Raw genomic sequence first — 21114 nt, 5'->3', positions numbered from 1 at the left:
TCAGACAGCGGAGCCACCAGAACTTCCCTAAGTTCCTTCAGCACCCTTAGATGTACATCATCTGGCCCCATCGCTTTGACTACTTTTAATTTAGCTAGCTCCTCACGAACCCAACCCTCTGAAAATCAACCATGGTGAACCACTCCTCTATCCCTATTTGCATTTGTCTTCTGTGGTCCTTCTCCCAGTGCTTCAGCCATGAACACTGAACAAAAATATTTGTTAAGCAATTCAGCCTTTTCTTTATCAGTTTCTACATATTCCTCCACTTCACTTTTCAGTCTCACAATGCCACTTTTGCACTTCTTCCTATCACTGATATTTCTAAAAAAAATGTCTCCCTATTTTACCATGTCTGCTATTTTTTCTTCCATTTGTATCTTTGTTTTCCTGATTACTTGACCAGCATCTCTTAACTTTTCCAGATATTTTTACCTGTCTTCCTCTTTCTATGATCTTTTGTAGTTTATGAAAGCTAACTTCTTATTCCTTCCCTTCCCTTCTCTGCTGCTACTTTTGAGAATCAAAGTGGTCTTCTTTTCCTCTTACTTTTACTTACTTGCCTCACAAAATGTTTGTCGCCCTTACAATAACTCCTTTCAATTTTGCCCACTGCATTTTTACTCCTTCCAGATGTTCCTTGACATAATCCCCCATCTGAACAAAGTTAGTTTTTTAAAAGTCTAGAATCAAAGGCCCCGGGCCTGGATGGTTTTTCTGGTGAGTTTTATTGCACTCTTTCCCCTACTCTTTGTGGCCCTTTGTTGGCTTACTTTAACACGGCTATTACTCAGGGCTCCTTCCCTCGTTACGCTAATGAGGCACTTATTACTTTATTGCTTAAACCGGGTAAGGCGGCAGATGAACCTAGCTCTTATCATCCTATTTCTTTGATTAATGTTGTCCTCAAACTTCTATCTCGCATCTTAGCGGATCGCCTTGCTCCCCATCTCTCTACGCTTATTCATGAGAACCAGGTAGGCTTTTCCGTGGCCGACAATCAGTATGTAATGTTTGCAAGGTTCTTTTTGTCTTAGCTCATTGTCAATACCACCGTATATCAGCTTTGTTTGTTAGCTTAGATGCCTCTATGGCTTTTGAAAGTGTTCATTGGTCCTTTTTATTTTCCACTCTTGCTTATGTTGGGCTGGGAGGCTTTTATCTGAATGTGATTCGTTCCTTGTACTCTAATCCACAGGCCTCTCAGCTAGTTAATGGAATGTATACGGACTCCTATTCTTCGGGGCACTCAACAGGGGTGCCCTCTCTCACCTTTGCTCTTCCTTCTTTCTTTGGAACCTCTGCTTTGCACTCTTCGGGAATTTGAAGAGGTGCGAGGCCTTACTGTTGAGGGGAAAGAACTGAAGACTTTGGCCTTTGCTGATGATATGTTTTTGATTCTTACTAGACCTGAGGATTCCTTGTCGGCGGCGTTAGAACTTATCTTTGAATTTGGATTTTATTCTGGATTGTCCTTTAATTTGGAGAAGTCGCTTGCCTTGCCTTCCTTTCCTGAGGTACAACATGGGCGGGTGCGTTTCCTTTGCATTGGGCAGATTCTTCATTGAAGTATTTAGGGGTGTAAATACCGTTTGATTTATCACTATTATACTCTATGAATGTAGAGCCACTGCTTCAGGCCCTTCAGAATAAGTTACAGCTTTGGAGTAGTCTTCCATTCTCGCTTTTAGGATGGGTACACTTATATAACATGCTTATTGTCCCGTGTTGGATATACGTTTTTCAAGTGCTCCCTCTATATCTTACCTCTCATGATGAATGATGCGTGGAGCGCTTGATTCAGAAGTTTTTATGGGCTGGTAAGAGGGCTCGTTTGCCCTACAAGTGTGCGGCGGCTCCGTGGTATAAAGGTGGCCTGGGTTTGTTGAACCTCCACTTTTTAACTATTGGTTGTGGGATATGCCACATTAATGATTATTTTAGGGGTTCCTCAGCTTTTACTAATACTTCTCTGGAACTTTCTTGTTTTCGGACTACTCATTTTAGTGCTTACCTTCATTCTGCTCCTTCTACCTTATCTGAGCCTCTCTCTCGAAAGATGCTGTACCATCCACTTCGGAAGGTTTGGCAATGGGTCTGTAAATTTCATTCTATTAGTTCTACTGTCACTCCTTTTCTACCTATCCGCTTTAATGGCTCCTTTCTCCCTGGGATGGATGGAGCTAGTTTTGCCCGGTGGGAAGCAAGGGGAATTCATTATGTGTTTCAGTTGGTGGATGATGGGGGGAGGGTCCGGCCCTTTGCTCAAGTGAGGGAGGACTTTGGCCTTCCGCCCGCTGATTATTTTGCTTATATGCAAATTCACCATTACCTTAATTCTCTACCCTCTGACTTCTTAACGACTTCTTGTCAGGAGTTGTTATCCACGGCCTTCACAATTGGTTCTCAGCTTCCTGTTCCCCTTAAATTTCATCATCGTCATCTGAAGGATGAATCCCCCTTGCTTAATCATATTAAATTACGAGATGCTTGGGCTCGTGACCTTGCTATGGACTTATCTGATGATATGATTTTACATGCTGTATGCAGATTACCTGCTTATCGTAAATATACTACCTTTTGGGAGCAACATTACAAGTTAGTCTTTTGTTTATATATTTCTACTAAGAGAGCTTATCTCTTTGGATTTCGTGAGTCCGCTGACTGTCTTCGCTGTCAAGCCCCAGAGGCGGGCCTGGGACATATGTTCTGGACTTGCCCCACTATTTGCTCTTTTTGGGATGCTGTATTTCTATTTGTGGAGCGCATTTGGTCCATTACCATTATACGTTCTCCTGTGTGTATTATTTGGCAAAGTACCCTATTTTTCCCCCCGGAAACTGGGGGCGGCTGCCTTCCTCAAGTGGACAATCCTTATTGCCTTAAAATGTATCTTACTTAAATGGCTTGATGGAGAGGCGCCGGATTACTCCCTCTGAAGATGCCGGATGAGTACTCTTCAGATGTGGGAACGTCGGGATGTCCGAGATTTTTCTTCCCTCTCAGGGCGCCTTTTTCAACGTACCTGGGAACCCTTTTGGACTACTATGACTCCCGTGGCTTGCAGCCGTTTATTTTGCTCTATTTGTTCATTTTTGTACTTTGTATCCTATTCTGGATTATTCTGGGGTTGTACTTAGAAGGAGGACCGGGGGTGGCAGATGGGGGGAGGGATGGTTTGGGGAGTTGGGTATCCGGGTTGCTGTCATGGATTATTGGATATAACTTGAGCTTGTTTTTCTTGCATTTGTTTACTACTGTTGTATTCTTGTTGAGCTCAATAAAATAAAATATATTTGACTATAAAATCTAGAATCTTTACTTTTGAATTAGCCCTCTCTATACCCGTCTTAATAATAAACCGTACCATGCAGTGATCACTGGATGCCAGATGATCACCCACTATAACATCAGAAACACTTTCCCCGTTTATAAGCACTAAGTCCAGTATGACCCCCATCCCGCATGGGTTCCATTTCCAACTGCTGGAACAGTTCTCCTTGTAGAGAATCCAGGATCTCCCTACTTCTAGAAGACCTCGCAATAGGGATACCCCAATCAATATCTGGCATGTTAAAATCACCTATTAGTAAAACTTCCCCTTTTTTAGATATATTCTGAATGTCTACTATTAAATTTCTGTCCACTTCTTCCGTCTCTGAAGGAGGCCTGTATACTATTCCCTCTTTCCAAACTGATCCACAGTGCCTCTTCCTTACCTTGCAGATCTTGCAATTTTGTGGCTTTAATATGGTCTTTAACATATAACATTACTCTCCCACCTTTTCTTCCTACCCTGTCTTTCCTGAACAGATTATAGCCCGGTATAACTGCGGTGCATCCCAGTCATGGTTCTCTGTGAACCACATCTCTGTGATCACCACTATATCAAGCTCATCTTCTTCTATCACAGGTTCTAGATCTAGAATCTTTGAGCTTTAGTATATACTGCTTTCCAGATATTGTCCCCCTTTTCTCATCCGTGTAGAGGTATTTGGTGATTTACTTACCTGATGGCTAATATTCACCCGGAGGATTTGATCACTCTGCCCCATCACTTCTAGTATAAAGCCTTTTTCAGTAGATTAACCAGCCTGCCGCCGAAGACACTTCTTCCCTTATTTGATAGATGTATACCATCCCTACTCAGCAGCTCTTGGAAAATTATCCCATGGTCCAGGAAGCCAAAATGCTCTTGATGATACCATCCACATAGCCACACATTCATCTCCAGGATGTTTGCTTACCCTTGACAGGGAGGATGGACAAGAAAGCCACCTGCACACTTCACTGCTTCATCTTCTCTCCCAGAGCCACAAAGTCACTTTTGATATGTTCACAGTGGTACCTGGCAGTATTAGTGCCAACGTGTGTGGGTTCAACTCCCGGATGAGCCCCCCCCAAATGTAAGGATTGATTTGCCCCCCCCCCCAATGTAAGGTGGTAGGGGTTATGTGAGGCGCCCTTACAAACGCCAGGTCCCGAGTTCAGTACCTTCACAGAAGATCCACCAGGAGTAGAATCAAATAAGAAGCACAGCCAGAAGTGATGGCATAAAGAATATATTATAGAAATAGGCTTACAGAAAAGCAATCTTCATAAACATTACAATTAAGCATTACAATTAAGGAGAGAGCAAAGTTCCAGAGATAGAGAGATATATAAGTTTTGCAATTACAGAGAATGCTTCTGTACTCTTGTGAATGAGAGAGAATAGGTGCTGTGAGGACAAAGAGGTAGAGAGAGAAAGGTGGGGGTGATGTTCCCAGCTTCTAATTCCAGAGATAGAGCAAGAGGAGGGGGTGATGCAAGAGAGGGGGGCTTTTATAGCTTGGAAACTTATTCTAAATATAGAATCTATTGAACTTCAATAGAATCTATTCAAGTTAAGTATCCCCATCCTTAGTAAACTGTCTGAAACAATAGTTAGTTTCACTAACCAGAAAGGGGAGTGAGGTGTGCTAGACTGGAAAAGAATAGACTGGCGTCAAATGTAATTTCCATTATGCCTCTGACAATATCGGTGCACCTGGATCTTCTTAACACCTCTTAGATGTCTTTAGCACCTTTTTACTGCCAGGTCCTCTAAGCACTGATTGAATTAGGGTTGTTTGAAACAGTCTGCCTGGATGCTTACTGTATGTGATCTATCTGCATCAACATCCCAGAGTCAGATTGATATAATTTCCCATAGGCCTTTGCTGACATTGGTTAGGGCAACCAAAAATGCTGATTGCTAGCAATAGCTATGTTGACAATGTGGATGAGCAGCATCGGATAATAGTCATCAGGCTTGATGAGTTTTGGCAATCTCCGAAACATCTTGGATTTTGGCACCAGGCAGACAGCATACCTCCTGGGATATTATGTCTGGTCTGAAGATGGATGCTTCTGTACCCCTTAGAAGGGAATCGCCAACCACCATTACCTTACGCTTCCTAGTGGTCATGGATCCAGAAATTTTTGGGATTTCAAGCTTTGGTCCTTCCTCTCCCTGGGATGCTCTCATCTCCTCCACTTCCAGGGCAGCATATTCAAGTACCCCTATGTTAAATGTGCATTAGCCAGTTAGCAAGTGGTTAATGTAACATGCTGACTGGCTAGTGTTTCCATGCCCCCTCTCCACCCATACCATGATCCTGACCAAAAAATTCAGTAACACACAATTTACCTGCAGAAACATGCAAATTACCCAAAAGTCAATTTGACAGATTTGAGGAGTAGCAGGTCACCTGGACTAAGGGGTAGACTTACAGAGCTATTGTTAGTGTTTTGCAGTTTGTCTTTGGAATCCAGCATGATGCCCAGGGACTGAAGATTAGCCAATGTGGCACCAGTTTTTGAGGGGCGGGGGGGATTCCAGAGGTTTTCCAGGAGTTTATGTACCAGTAGGTCTGGCATTAGTAACACGCTCGACTTCAAGGGACGATGGGACAGACAGGTGGGGGCCACTCAAGAAAAATGCTTAATAGATGGATTCTCGAGGGAGGGAGGGTTCTTGAGTGGGCAGACTTGTTGGGGCATCGGCCCTTTTCTGCCGTCATACTCTATGTTTCTATTAGTGTCGGGCAGATTGGTGGAGACTATGGTGAAGAGCGGGATGGCAGAGCTTGTGCATGGGCATGAATTTATGAGACAGGGCTGACATGGATTTTGTCGGGGGAGATCTTGCCTTGCCTGTCTGCTATGTTTCTTTGAGAGGGGGGCTGGATGTGGATGGGATGGATGAGATGATATGTGTTTGGGTTTTTGGAGGGCGTTTGGCGGAGTGCCTCATGAAAGACTCCTGAGGAGATTAGAGTGTCATGGGATGGCAGGTAATGTCCTTTTGTGGATTGAGAACTTATTAAAAGATAGAGAACGGAGAGTATGGGTTAGGTGGTCTACGTTCTTGGTTGAGAGGAGTGGATGATGATGTTCCCATGGGTTCTGTGCTGGGACCACTGCTTTTTGACATATTGGAGATGTGAATACCTAGTGGGATCATTGGATTTGCTGATGACATGGGGGTTGTCTGGAGTTATTGGATTGAAGGAGGATTGCGGGGGGTGGGGGTTACTTTGTGAAACTGGGAGGCTGGTTATTGGAATGGCAGATGATAATTCATATGAGCAAGTGCAAAGTGGGAAAGAGGACTTTGAACTATAGCTATATGCGGGGATCCATGTTAAGAGTCACTGCCTGGGGGTGGGATCTGGGTGTCATTGTTGAGGATATGATGAAACCCTCAGTTCAGTGTGTGGCAGCTAAGAAAGCAAATAAAATATTAGGAATTGATGGTCAGGGAGGGTCCAAGATGGCGGAAGCAAGGGGTCAGCATCTCTGAGTTGGCTAAGTAGCGGATTTATACTTTTACCTTTGATGCCAATATGACTCATAATAAGCTAAAGGGAATGTTCGACCTGATTCCTTAGCGGAGGACTTCTTCCCCTGCTGAAAAGTAGATTCTGAGATTTGCTGCTGCCATGGGTCTGTGTATTGTCTGGAAAGTTGTCTGCCATGGGTCTATGTATTGTCTGGAAAGTTGTCTGCCATGTCCTTGGGAAGAAGAGAAATGGAAGACTTGGACTTGGAAATCTCGTCTCCTCTGGAAGCTGTTCTACCACCACATCCTGCTCTGCCTGCATCCCAGCACGGGGAACCTTGTGGAAATGAACTCGTGGGGAAACCCTGTTCTGCGGGGCTGTTGCCATGAGGAGAGCAGAGAGATTTGAGAGTAACCACAGAGAGTTGCTCTCAATTGGTGAAGCCAGTGGTGGTAATTTTAGAGAGCATTTGGGAAGCTCTCTAAAATTACCTAGTTATCTAACACTATAGTCACAAAATCTTCACATTAGATTTCTGCTCTCATTAGTATTGTAGATACTTTGGGTAAAAAAATAAATGGCACAAAAGAAGAATGTACTTCCGAATTGAAGCAAGTCAAAGATAATGTTAAAAATCTTCTTAACATCAGGAATTGTTAAAGATAGGTTGAATCTACATCTTTTGAATTTTCCAAAGTCTCTGAGAATAACTCCTTTGGAAATATTTAAGAAATATTTAATTGAAGTTTTGAGATTTCCCCCCCCCCCAATATTCCGCCTGTGAATCAAATTTATCTACCAGTAAAGAAAAATATGGAAGTAAACCCAGAGACAAGAAATGAATCCAAATATAAGAAAGGTTTTGAATGTTACAAATTAATTTGAATCTACATTATTTGAAACATCTGAAAGAGCTACTTTATTGGTATCATTTGAATTTGAACAAGACATTAATGCTATATTGAGATTATACTTTTGTAATTCCCAAAATTTCCAAAAATACTAGGTCTAGGAGGCATATAATTAAGTTACTAAATAGTAGATTTAAAAGAAACAGAAAAAAATATTTCTTCACACAATGTGTAATTAAACTCTGGAATTTGTTGCCATAGAATATGGTGAAAGCAGTTAGCAGGGTTTTTAAAAGGTTTGGATAACTTCCTAAAAGAGACGTCCATAAGCCATTATTAAGATGGATAAGCAGCATAAAATATGATTTACTCATTGAGATTTTTCCAGGTACTTGTGACCTGGGTTGGCTACTGTTAGAAACAGGATTCTGGGCTTGATAGACATTCAGTTGGACCCAGTTTGGCAGCTCTTATATTCTCATGTTCTTATAAGCCCTTTCACATGCTAACTGTGTGTTAAGTGCTTAACAAACTTTAGTAAAAAGGCCCCAAAGTTATCTAACATCCTTATCACCCATGTGAAAAAGTGACTTCCCACTTAGTTAATCTAGAAATTGAATAAATTTAATTGATAATTAGTTTCAGCTGTTTGAACACAGCCAGAGTTGATTGCAGTCAGCCTTGTTGAATCGAAATCTCATTATATTTTGAACCTTACTATGAGAATGAAAAAGTTATAAATTTTCTACTAGAACACTATGTCATGATTAAAGGAAATTCCAGAAGAGTTGAGAAAAATGTATCAGTCTGGAAAGAGATACAAAGCTATTTCTAAATCTCTGTGACTCCAACAAACCACTGTCTCCAAATGGAGAAGACTTGGAACCATGGTGAATCTTCCCAGGAGTGGATGTCCTGTAAAATTACTCCAAGGGTGCAGCGGCAATCATCTGGGGTGCTACAAAACATCCCTGAAGAATATCCAGAGAATTTCAGGCCTCTCTAGTCTCAGCTAATGTCAGTGTTCACAACTCCACAGTAATAAAGAGAATAGCAAGGTGGAGACCACAGCTTTCCAAGAGTAACATCCCTAGCAGTATTCAAATCTAAGCTAAAAGCCAATTTTTTTGAAACTGCTTTCAACTCTTAACTCCCACTCACTGCTGTCAGATACCTATACCCACTGTATCATTTCCTCGACCATAATCTCCCCAACCCTAAATGTCCTGTCTAAATTTGATTGTAAGCTCTTCTTAGCAGGGACTTTCTATTGCATGTTGAAATGTACAGCACTCCGTACGCCTTTCAGTGCTATAGAAATAATAAATAGTAGTAGTACTTGTCTCACATTTGCAAAAACACACCTGAATGATCCTTAAGCCTTTTGGGATAATGTTCTATGGACACGCGAGTTAAAGGTGAAACTCTTTGAACAGCATAGGTCCCATTATTATGTGTGGTGTAAAGCAAATACAGTATTCCACAGTAAGGGCATCTTACTAACAGTCATGCTTGGTAGTGATAGTATGATGATGTATGATACTTTGCTACCTCAGGACCTGGAAAACGTGCAATTATTAAAGAAGCCATGAATTCTGCACTGTATCAGAAAATTCTTGGGAAGAATGTCATATCATCTGTCCATGAAGTGAAGCTGAAGCTTAATTGGTTTATGCCACAAGACAATGATTCAAAAAAAAAAAAAAAAAGCAAGCCTATATCTGAATGGTTGAAGAGAAACAAAATTAAAGTTTTGGATTGACCTAGTCAAAGTCCTGACTTGAAAAGACCTGAAATAAGCAGTTCATGTATGAAAACCTGGAGATGTGTCCAAATTAAAGCAGCTGTGCAAAGAAGAATGGGCTGATTCCTCAAGAGAAATGGTAAAGACCAGAGATGTCAAAGTCCCTCCTCGAGGGCTGCAATCCAGTCGGGTTTTCAGGATTTACCCAATGAATATGCATGATATCTATTTGAATGCACTGCTTTCATTGTATGCTAATAGATCTCATGCATATTCATTGGGGAAATCCTGAAAACCCGATTGGATTGCGGCCCTCGAGGAGGGACTTTGACACCCCTGGTAAAGACCAATATCAAATTATAGGAATTATTGCTGCTAAAGGTGATGCAACCAGTTATTAAGATCAAGGAGCAATTACTTTTGTCACATGGGTAATCTGGGTGTTAGATAACTGTATTCCTTAAATAAATGATAATTTAAAAACTGAGTTGTGTGTTCACCTTGGTTCTTTGTGTCTAATATTACTTTATATTTTATGTAAAGATCAGAAACTATTTAGTGTGACATACATGCAATAATAGGGAGAATCAGGAGTGAGGTAAAAATTTTATTTTTACATATGAATTTAACATGCAAGTTTGTTGTTGTATGATAATGTTCTGAAAAGTTTGAAAATAGATCCAGCTGTTTCTGGAACCTAAGAATAGAGACATTCTCTGATGGAATTAATTTATAGCAACTGTTACTTGTATCAAAGTTCTAAGGTCCTTTGATTCAGATTCAGGAATAGATACGAAGTTTATTTGGGACCCACACAGGCTGTGTTTAGGTGTAAAGATGCCTGCCTCAGGGGTCCGTTAAACTTGAAAAGCAATATTAGTTGTTAATGATGATGGAAACCTCATGGACATAAATTAATGCATTGCTTTGCTTGAAAAACGCAGGCTGATAAGGCACAATCAGTTTCTTTTTCTGTTATGTATTTGCCACAGGCTCACGTAAAGAATCTGCCCCCCAGGTGCTACTTCCAGAAGAAGAGAAAATAATTGTAGAAGAAACAAAAAGTAATGGACAGACTGTAATAGAGGAAAAGTAAGATGGCTTTTCAGGATTGGTGGGAGTTCAAATGCATGATTATGAGTAGTCATAGCACTACTTGATCATGTGGGAGATCTGGGTTGCATTTCCAAGTCAGGTAGGAAGGTTAAAAAAAACTTGGGAAAAGATCTCAGGTGGTTGTGAATGATGGTTTATAGCTCCTCTCTCACAGTAGAGGCCAGTCCTATATTTAGTAAGGGATCACGAGAAACTTAACAGGCCAAGTCCAAAATGCATGCAAATAAAGGCAAAATTAATTGACAAGGAAGTACTTTGAAGTATGGATGCATAATTCACATTTATAAATATGATAAGCTTAAAAAATATTGTAGCTCTTATCTTAGATCCAAACTCAGCAGAAAATAAGGCAAAGTTTTTATTAAATGAATTATAATGTTTCTGACTGCACAAGCATTTGAATCCTGCCAAGATCCCTTTCTGAAATAAAAAAAACCTTTTGGGTCAATGATATTACATTCAAAATCCAGTTTAGTGCATTTTTACAAATGGACGACTACTATGTACAAGGATAAGAAGGACTTGAGAAGGGGTTTTTGCAGTCATTTTACGATAAACCTAACAAGGGTCATTTGAAAAACTCTATATTTGTTACAGTTAATGGACATGAATGGTCTGTAGGAACAATGGCAGCATATATATTTTTAGTGCTATACCAATCATACTTAAAAAAATTTAGAATGTAGGAAATGGTTTGCTGGATCTTGGAAAGTTTGTGTGTACAGATGTCCCCTTCACTTTTATTATTATTAATCAGGTATTTGATGTTCTTCTCTTTCAGAAGCCTTGTTGATACTGTATATGCATTAAAAGATGAAGTCCAAGAATTAAAACAGGTTGGTAATTATTTCTGTATTAATTGGTTCTAATTTCAACTTTTGAGGGATAGTTTGAGCATCCACTAAGTTCCATTTGTAGGTAAGATGCACTCAAAATTCAGAACACTGTTCCGAAGGAGTTGCTATCAGGGTGAGAGAGACAAGGCCATTCTTGCATTCCACACTATTGAAACAGTATTTTGCATCATAAAAATGACTTACTATTGATAAACAATAGAGAATTATGTCTAATTATTTGTTTTATTAGTTTACAGATTTTTATTCAGCTTATCTCTGAGGAGATCACTTTAAAACATATAATACATCCACAAATTAAAAACAAATGTATATATGCAATGCAGTAAAATCCAAAGAAAAACAGACCCTGATATTCTGTGGCACTTAACCAGGCAATGCTATTGAATATTGGTTCTGACTGTTCATATGAAAACCAGGCAGTGGAGGGGCAGTCTGGGGGAGGGGAGTTGGAGAGGAACTGGCACTTAGGTGTGCTCGAGCCATACAGTGCTGCGTACATCTTTCAGCGCTATAAAAATGATAAATAGCAATACAGCCCGAACTCAAACTCCTAGGAGTAACGATAGACAGATGCTGCACAATGCAGTCCCAAATCAATAAAACATCTCAGAAAGCATTTTTAATTATGAGAAATCTACGTAAAATAAGAAAATTCTTCGACCCAGCACAATTCAAGCTAATTGTCCAATCCCTAGTCTTAGGTCTACTGGACTATTGCAATTCCCTCTATCTACCTTATACTGCCAACATGATAAAACAACTTCAGACTATACAAAACACTGCCCTCAGACTGATCTACTCCCTGAGAAAATATGATCATATTACAACTGCCTTCCTAGACTCTCACTGGCTACCTATGCAAGCACAAATTCAATTCAAATTCTACTGTCTATTATTCAAAGCATTAAACGGCTCCGCCCCCCCCTATCTAAACAACCGCCTAAACCAGTTTCTTCATCTCAAGACAAAGAAGAACTCTGAACCCTTTTGCCTTCCCTCCACTCAAGGGCACTCAGCGCAAAAAGATGTTTGATAACCTTCTGGCGACGCAAGCAGCAAAACTTAACCACTCCATCTCCAACCTGTTGACGGCAACGGGCGACTTCAAAACTTTTCGAAAAGAAATCAAAACCCTACTTTTCAAAAAAATTATCCAGATATCTTAACCCAACCCTTCCCCCTCCTCCTAGAAAAATTCTCCCCCAAAACCTCCACTTAAATAATCTCTTCCTCCCCAAAACACCAACCAAGTATTCAGATCCCTGAAATGTAACGTAATCTTATTTGTACTCTAACTGTAATCTATTTGTTATATCACACAGTAACGTACAGTCAATTTAATATCCAACTTGCAAGTTCTTCCGGAATTAATCCAGCTACCTCTCCTCCCTTGTAACCAAAAAAAAAAAAAACAACCCCCCCCCCCCCAAACTGTTGTAACTTCACTGGAAATGTCCAGTTAACTCTTTTGTAATCCGCCTTGAACTACAAGGTATAGGCGGAATAGAAGTCCCTAATGTAATGTAATATTCACTGCTGGTACTTGCTTAGCTAAGATGTTAGTTGGGACTGCAAAAGGCTGGTGCCTGCACTGAATATCAGCTGGCATTCAGATAAATTCTGGATCAATAATCCAATCTGTCCCTCCCCCCCCCCCCCAATGTCCTGTACCACCTCCACCTTTCTGATTGCCCTAATCTATCCACTCAGTTCTCTAAACCTCCCAACCTCTTCCGATGTTCCAACCCCCACCATCCATTGACAGAACACCCAATCCCTCCCTCCCCAGGTAGTCTAGTTGGATGGGGCAGGAATGGTCTCCTTCTCCTGTGTCATCTGGCTCAAGATTCAAAATGGTAGTGCTGACCCCTAGCAATAGTCTTAAAGAACAAATGGAAGGCTAACCCCTAATGGGAGCACTGCAAGTCTATTGGTAGTAGTTGGCACCACTATTTTGAACCTGGAGCCAGATGAAGCGGAAGGGAAACACTCCTGCTGTTTCCTTCTAGACTGCTAGGGATTACCCTGGGTAAATCCCTGGGGTTGTCTAGGAGTCGGGAAGGGGCAGTGGTTGGGTAAGGGATCCAGGGGTTTTATCAATGGAAAAGGTGGGGGGATTGGGACAGAGTGGAGGACCAGAGAACTGAGTGGGAGGATCATGCAATCAATAAGAGGGGAGGGTTATGAGGACCTGACAGATCCCCCATTGTGGGTCCCCGCTGATATTCATTCAGGACATCCCTGGATAGGCCAGGATTATTCAGTGTCCATACATAGTCCTGCATTGAATATCTCAGTCTAATTTAGTTGGTGGCGATTAACAAAATAGAGTCCCATTTACTTCTTTATTTATTTATGGCACATCTTTTGGTCTTGCCCTGGCCTTTAGATCTTCTGATATCACTTTGATGACCTTTAGAGGTGATACCCTCTCTCCCTTTGCTTGTTGTTTCAGTCTGAGCAAAAAGGTACTGTATTTTTATAAAATTATATTGACCTTTATTGCACTAACACACTGTTAACCTTAGCAGCATTGTAGGAAATGAGACTAGAAAGTTCCACTAAGCAAGAACTTTCAAATTAAGATCAGACATTTAGCATTGTAAGCATTTTTTAAAATCTTAGTATCATAAGATTAATGTAAAGAAAATGTATCCTGTGCAGTGTTTTTAAAAGAACTTCCAGTGTAATAAGTGAGACATTCTAGACCAGGGGTAGGCAATTCCGGTCCTCGAGAGCCACAGGCAGGTCAGGTTTTCAGGATATCCACAATAAATATGCATGAGATAGATTTGTATCTCAAGCAGGCAGTGCATGCAAATCCATCTCATATATATTCATGTTGTTATTATTATTATTATTATTATTAGACACCAGCTGAAAATTGCCTGGTCATTGTTTGAGACTCCAAATTTACCTCTACCAGTTATTTCAGAGGACTGCACAGAAGTGTATCAAATAAATTTAGGTATTTTTTTCTTTTGCAGCCTTTATATTTTCCCCGCTTGAAAAAAGGGGTGTAGTTAGGTTGGGGATTTCAGCATGCACGTTGCACTAGTTCCCATGTAGGTACATCATATGCTGGTTCAAAGTAGCAACACTGACACCAAGTACACTAAATTTTCAAGGAAAAACACCTGAGGAGTTTGTCTTTGTAATTTGGCCAGGTCTTCATAGGATTTCAGAATTGCCCTCTCTGTTAATGCTATCTTATGCTTTTATCCCTTTATTTATGATACTTTTTGACAAGGGATAAAATTTGTCAGTTGACCTGATCTGATGTGCCAGTAGTAACCAAGTGTGTATTCTTTTGTAAAAAGTCTATAAGCATTATACTTTTCTTCTGTGTATTGTGATAAATGTGTATGACATTATTGTTGGTTGTTAACAGGATAATAAAAAAATGAAGAAATCTTTAGAAGAAGAGCAAAGGGCTCGCAAGGAGTTGGAAAAGCTTATTAGGAAAGTTCTGAAGAACCTGAATGATCCTTCATGGGATGAAACTAATTTATAATGATGAATCATTGCTTCTTTCTGTTGAAAGACCAGTAGTCGAACCAAACTGGGCAGCCTGGGTATTGAGAGCATCTGCAAAGCAGAATTTAACTGGATCTTCTTGAGACTGTCACCTTGTACTGTATTAAAAACAGTTCAGCAATGCAACTGAATCCTTGGTCCATATGCAAAGAGTATAGGTTGTGGATTTTAAACAGTTCTAAATCTAATTTGTTTTCTGCTTTGTGTATAAATTACCTCATTTTGCTGCAATTGCAATTGCTGACTAAAAGTCTGTGGTGTTTTAGTGACTTTAAAAAAAAAAAAAATCAAATGTATATTTCTTCTCTTGTAAATAACCGAAATGTTGAATGCATATGTGATTGTTGCATCAGGGCTGATTTATCTTTATACCTTTTATATAATGGTTGCAAGTGTTATAATTTCTAACTCTTTGCCTAAAAAAGATCAAAGTATCTTGAAATTAAATTCTTTGGTAGTTTTTTTTTAAATTATAAATTACGCAACCCACATAGAAATTACTGTAACCCATGTATTTAAATAATTTAAGTACATTATTTATATATGTGCGCAGTAAAAAATATTCAAAATAGTATTGTACCATGAAAAATGTTAAAGGTTGAAGATGGCAGCATTCATACTCTAAATTCACATCAAATAATTTGTGAAACCTTATATTTATTAAAATAATTTTGTAGCATTTAACATACATTATTTTAGCCAATTAAAGATGTAAATAGTTGCTTGCATTTTTATACTTATCAGATAAACAATGCCTGCAGTGTTTATCTGATACATTTTCTAGTGTAAATCGTATATAATACAATACTATTATTTACAGCTGGCTTGTAATTGAATGAAACGTATAGTTTTGACAAAAAAATAATACTCAACAAGATTGTTGATAAAAAGTGTTATTTATTTTACAGTCATTGCAATCTTAAAGTAGTGAAATGGTAGAGATTGACTGAGCTTGAGATACATTAAAAAAAGATGCTAATGGGTTTGTGGCCTACAGTGACTGGAACTGTGCATCTGCCAGGATATTGGTGGAAAGTCTCTGATATGTCATATCTCACTATAGAAGCTTACTTCCAGGAACAGTACCACAGCATCAGCTACTAGTGACATCCAGAGTTGGGATTTCTATGAAAGTGCTGTTTAGCTTTAATACAAAAGAAGAAGCATTAATTAAGATGGCGGCAGACTCTACTTAAGAAGGATTGGGTTAGCCATGGTATCCATGGTATAATATTACCTGACCACCTGATTTCATCTTGCTTTGTGCTGAATCTGTTTAGCCCATCTCTACTTAAAAGCTTTCATTTATATAGTGCTGCCATGTACCTGAGTTAGATCTATTCAGATTCTCTGTCAGCTGTTACAAAAACATTAGTTAAAATCTCTCTAAACACAAGCCATGTAAAGAATATGTGCATTAAAACGGATGCTGGTTGTTGTAACTTTCTGATTTATTGAATTCAGCTTCCAAAATATTGGTGCTGGTTAAGATGTATTCTAAGTTTGGAAACTGAAGATTGGAAAAATACTAGAATAGCTTGCATTTCATTCTTATGTATTGACTCCTTAAATGTAATGTTCTGTGCAGCTTTTATTTTATTTTTTATATTTAATTGCAATTGTTTTTTTTTCTGCTGAGTAAACATGAATGGACATTCCAGAGGAAAACTGAAGGAAGACATTTCAATTAAGCAGTGTTTTAGCATGTTTATACTTGGGACCAGGCGGAGTAACAATGAGCTTATCCTTGCGTGACTATTTAGTGAGGGTTAAAGTGATGTGTAAATTTGCTGAAAGACTTTGTACATTGGTGGTTGAATGCTTTGCAATTTACTACACAGCATACTGCTGTCTTACCCGATATGCCTTATATGTTACTCGTAGAATCTGAATATTCACTAAACTCATGATTTTAATTTCAGGAATATTTACTCCTTCAGTCAAGGATGAGGATATTTTTCAAAGTAGTGTGAAAATCTTAATGCAATGCTGTTTTTTTCTGTACCTCCCAAATCAGTGACCAAAAAACAAGTATTTGGGGTTAAAGAAAGAAAAAAAATCTAGTCATTGCCTTTTTTGCTGATTTTATTATTTTTTTTAAGTTTATCTTACTGAGAACTTTTTATCTATGTGTGAATCAATGGGACACTTTTAACCTTATGCCAGATGACTTACTTTTTGCTCTCATCATTTGAGGATGAGGACATGAAGCCATTTCTTAATCCTATAGATGTGAAGCACTTTTTCCAGTTCTAGACTGTTCTAAATGTAGCATGAATAATTCCTTTTTTTTGTACTCAATGATGCATGTGCTTGTCATGAAAGCTTGAACATTAAACAGCTGACTGCCTTGCTATAGGCTTCCTAATTCCAATTCTATTGCCTAGGAACGTTTGGGAATGAAGGGATTGCAGCCTTGATCTAGATGTCACAATAAATAATGTCCTGACTGACTACTATAGTGTTTGTACTACATTGCTGTAATTAAACAGTATTTTATTTCTCTGTATTGAACTGTCCAGATTTATCTAGTTAGCAATGTTTTTAATACAGCAATATATTTTCAAGTTCTGTGTTTCTTTGCTTCATATTTATAACAGTTTCTATATGTTAAATAAATGTAAACAATTTTAGTCAAACCTTGTGGGGAGAATTCTAAATTCTAGTGCAGTATGTCTAGTGGTCCTAAACACTAGGGTTATGCATCTGAACCCACGAGTTGCTTGTAGAATGCTCATATTCATCTTTTCAACTCTGCCTCCTTCCCAGGGAGCAGCTTCTGCCCCCTCAGTTTTTTTCTGCAAGCAAGTTGCTCAGAAGTGTTTCTGCTCTGCTCTGCTCTACGGTTTTATTAATTTCTGGTATTTTTTATCAGTGTCCAGTTTGAGGCTCAATGCCCAGAGGTTCCTACTTGTTGGGACTTCTGCCTAAGAGAAGATGCAGACTCACAATGCGAAAGTCTGCTGCTAGCACGATCAGCCCTCAGAGACGGCTAGCTAGCCAGCCTGCTTTTGTATTTTTTTTAGCTCATGGGCCATTCCCTGCATAGCTGCTAAAATTCCTGATTTATCAGGAGCTTAAGTGCAGGCTGTTTGGCTCCTTCCCGATTTGGCTGGGATTAATAGTGGGCCGGCTGTATGGTCCTCTCCCCCTTCATGGCACGAGGTTTGCTGGGGATTGAGGCTCAGCTGGCAGCCCGAAGACCAAGTTCATCTGGTGAACCTGTTAGGTAGAGTTCTTCATTTATCAGTACTGCATTCCAAATCTGAAGCAGGCAGGCACATGACACTGTAAGTAAGGCTATTATAGCCTATGGGGAGAATTTGGGGGAGGGTATCCAAAAGTGAAATTTAAAGGTTTCTGCAGCCAGAGCCATGATCCCTCATCTCTATTCCTTTCCCTGCAATTTTTATACTTCAGGGAAGTCCCCACGGGCTGTTTTTGTTGCAATTTTACTGACGGCAGCCACCTCGGATTTTAAACAATCTTTTTCTTTCTAAAGCCTCCATCTGCTTAAAAACCTCTCAATTTTGCTTAAAATCAATGGGGATGGATCACTCAAGCCTTCCTACCCCTATATCATGCCAGGTTTGCGCTGGATGGCACGTGCGGCGGAGCGAGATCCTTGGGCTTAGCCTTCTCTGAGTCTTCCAGGGCTGGGGATTTGTAGGAGGCACGTTTCCAAGGGAAGAGATTATTCCCAGAGCCTTCCAAAGGTGCACTGGCCAAGCACAGACATGCAGTGGCCTCAGATCCCAGGAGTACCAGCAGGAGGTCCCTACCAGGGTCCTTGAGATCCTCAGGACAAGGCTACACTCTGGATTTTGTGAGCCTTATGTAGAATGCCTGTTTGAACTGCTGAGGGTCCTCAGAGTCTACCTTCAGCTAGATGGAGGCTGTGACTACCCTCAGCATACACCCCGACCAGACGAGGACACAGAGCTGAACCAGGCAGTTCAGTCTGACATAGACTGGGAGGAAGGAAAATCCGATTCCATGTCACTGTTGTCCCAGGATGCAGTTTCTCTGGCAGAGTCTATTTTCTGCATAAGAATAGCAGTCAAGAAGTGATAGTGGCTCTGGACCAGGGGAAAAACTCCACGGTGCAGCGGCTTTTCAAAGCCTTTGCACTCTCAGACATTATTTCTACTTTGCTATGAGAATTGAAGCTGGAAGTTTATCCAGCCCTCTCGTCACAGTGCTCAATTATGAGTGGCTCAGTTGCTCCGACTACATTCTTTTCCTTACATCTGTACATCACAAAGCTGGTTACAGGAGTCACCAGAAGGGTCCCTGTGAGTGACTAAGATATGGCCAACTTTACAGTAACGGCTCTAGATTTCCAGCAGATGTTTGTTTAGCTGAAAGTGGATTCACTGGTGGTGCAGGTCACCAAACTAACATCCTTGCCTAGTGAAGGAGGTGTGATGTTAAAGGATCCTCAGTACTGTAAAGTGAATGTGGTCCTCGAGGCAATTTGAAGCTTTGGCCTTAGGGATTAAAGTAGCAGGTGCAGCTTCCTTTGTGGCACGTGCTTGCCACACCTGTTTCGAGTCCCGGTCTTGGAGGATGATAAAGACTCCCAGATGCTCCTATCAGGGATAAATCATATAGCAGATGCTTTGTATGATGTCAGAGTTATGAGCAAGGTGTCAGCCTATGCTATCTCCTCCTGGCAGATGTTCTGGATCATAAAGTGCACCAAAATATAAGTTGGGCGTGCCCTAGGACATTGCGGGAAAGTTAACTCCCTAGACTCCACCAAAAAAAAAACAAAAAAACCTCACATCTAAATTTTTAAGATAAGGAGCACCCTCAGCATGAGTTTGAAAACTTTAAAAAGCGACTCAAAGAGCAGCTCTAGTGCTTAGAATATCAAAGCCAGCAAACACTGAGCAGAGATTATCACTTACTGCCAGCCGCACACCATCATCTGGGTGCTCTGGTGTGCTTTAAAGTGCAAGTCAAGTGCAAACAATGTGCAATAAATAAATATATATAAAAGTGGAAGACAAAAAGTTCACTGTACTGCAATGCCCCAAATGCCTAACCCACTGACCTGAACAGAGAATTAAAAAATTAGTCACTTGTCCCTCCAGTTACTTAGCTAAATAAAGGTACTGCAGTCAAATGATAGCAAGGAGAGTCCAGCTTTTTTTGGATCAAAGACCAAAGGTAAAGTGCAGTCCTTTTTCATACAGTGAGCAGGACATTCCACCTCTAAAGCCACTCTGAGCAGGCTTCCCTTCAAGGTCAAATGCTATTTGGCAAGGGTTTGGATGACCTGATGGCCAGCATTATGGACCATCACCCTAAGGCCTTGGGGTCTGGGACGTGGGAATTCTCGAGGCTCTCAAAGATTCCATCCTTATTCGGGAGGCCAAGCAATGCAGAGATCCTTTCAGGAGTCACAGCAGATGTTCAGCAGGGGCAGGAGACGGCCTTTGGCTCTCATCCCTCCCCATCCTCCAAGAAAGCACAATGATGCCAGAACAGGGGCCAATCCCCCCCCCCCCCCCTCGCAGATAGGGAGCAGGCTGTCAGCCTTTGGTCAGTCTGGGCTCAGATAAGCACAGACCATTGGGTCCTAGAAGTTGTTCGAGAAGGTTACAAAAATGAGTTTTGTGCCTTTCTTCCAGATCTCTTTGTAGATTCTCTAGCAAGCCAGCTGGCCAGAGAGAGTCCTCAGAGTCCAGGCAATGGTACAAAGGCTACTGGATCTTGGTGTCATAGAGCTCGTACCAGATGAAGAATCAAGCTCGGGAATGGTTTCAGTCCCCCCCAGGCATTCACCTCTATAGTTTGGCGGTGGGGGCATCCACAGATGGATCTGATGGCCTCAGCTGTAAACACAAAGGCAGATCAGTTTTACTGCTGGAGTACCTGGCAAGAAACAAGCCCGGAGTGGGTTGGACGCATTAGTCCAGCCATGGCTGGAGAAAGGGCTCTTGTACATGTTTCCCCTGTGGCCCATGCTAGGGCGATTCATTTGCAGGATTGCAAGTCATCCAGACTTGATAGTCTAAGTGGCACCTGATTGGTCCCGCAGACCTAGTTCACCTCTAGAGGGGCGAAGGCCTTAGATTTCTGGTCCAAGTGGATCTTCTCAATCAGGGACCGGTCCGTATGGAGAACTCAGAACATTTTGGGCTTAAGGGATGGCTCTTGAGTGGGTAGTCCTGATGACTAAGGGTTACTCAGAT

At 40.7% G+C, this 21114-nt stretch overlaps 1 protein-coding gene across 6 annotated transcripts in view; it reads left to right on the top strand.

Moving 5' to 3' along the window:
- ARHGEF7 (Rho guanine nucleotide exchange factor 7) overlaps positions 1-17478 on the top strand; it is a 460949-nt gene extending 443471 nt beyond the window's left edge. For 3 of the 6 annotated variants that reach the window (XM_033948005.1, XM_033948007.1, XM_033948012.1), the window contains exons 20-22: positions 10394-10493; positions 11299-11353; positions 14766-17478. In XM_033948005.1, the coding sequence (XP_033803896.1) occupies positions 10394-10493; positions 11299-11353; positions 14766-14888 (278 nt within the window). In that variant the 3' untranslated portion in view covers positions 14889-17478. Of the gene's footprint in view, positions 1-10393; positions 10494-11298; positions 11354-14765 lie in introns of those variants that run through there. The other 3 variants (XM_033948006.1, XM_033948008.1, XR_004539809.1) reach the window with 2 other exon arrangements.
- The last annotated feature ends 3636 nt before the right edge of the window (positions 17479-21114 follow it).

The sequence above is a fragment of the Geotrypetes seraphini genome, chromosome 6 (assembly GCF_902459505.1).
Source record: "Geotrypetes seraphini chromosome 6, aGeoSer1.1, whole genome shotgun sequence".
NCBI lineage: Eukaryota > Metazoa > Chordata > Amphibia > Gymnophiona > Dermophiidae > Geotrypetes > Geotrypetes seraphini.
This window is presented reverse-complemented; position numbering and strand designations above follow the sequence as displayed.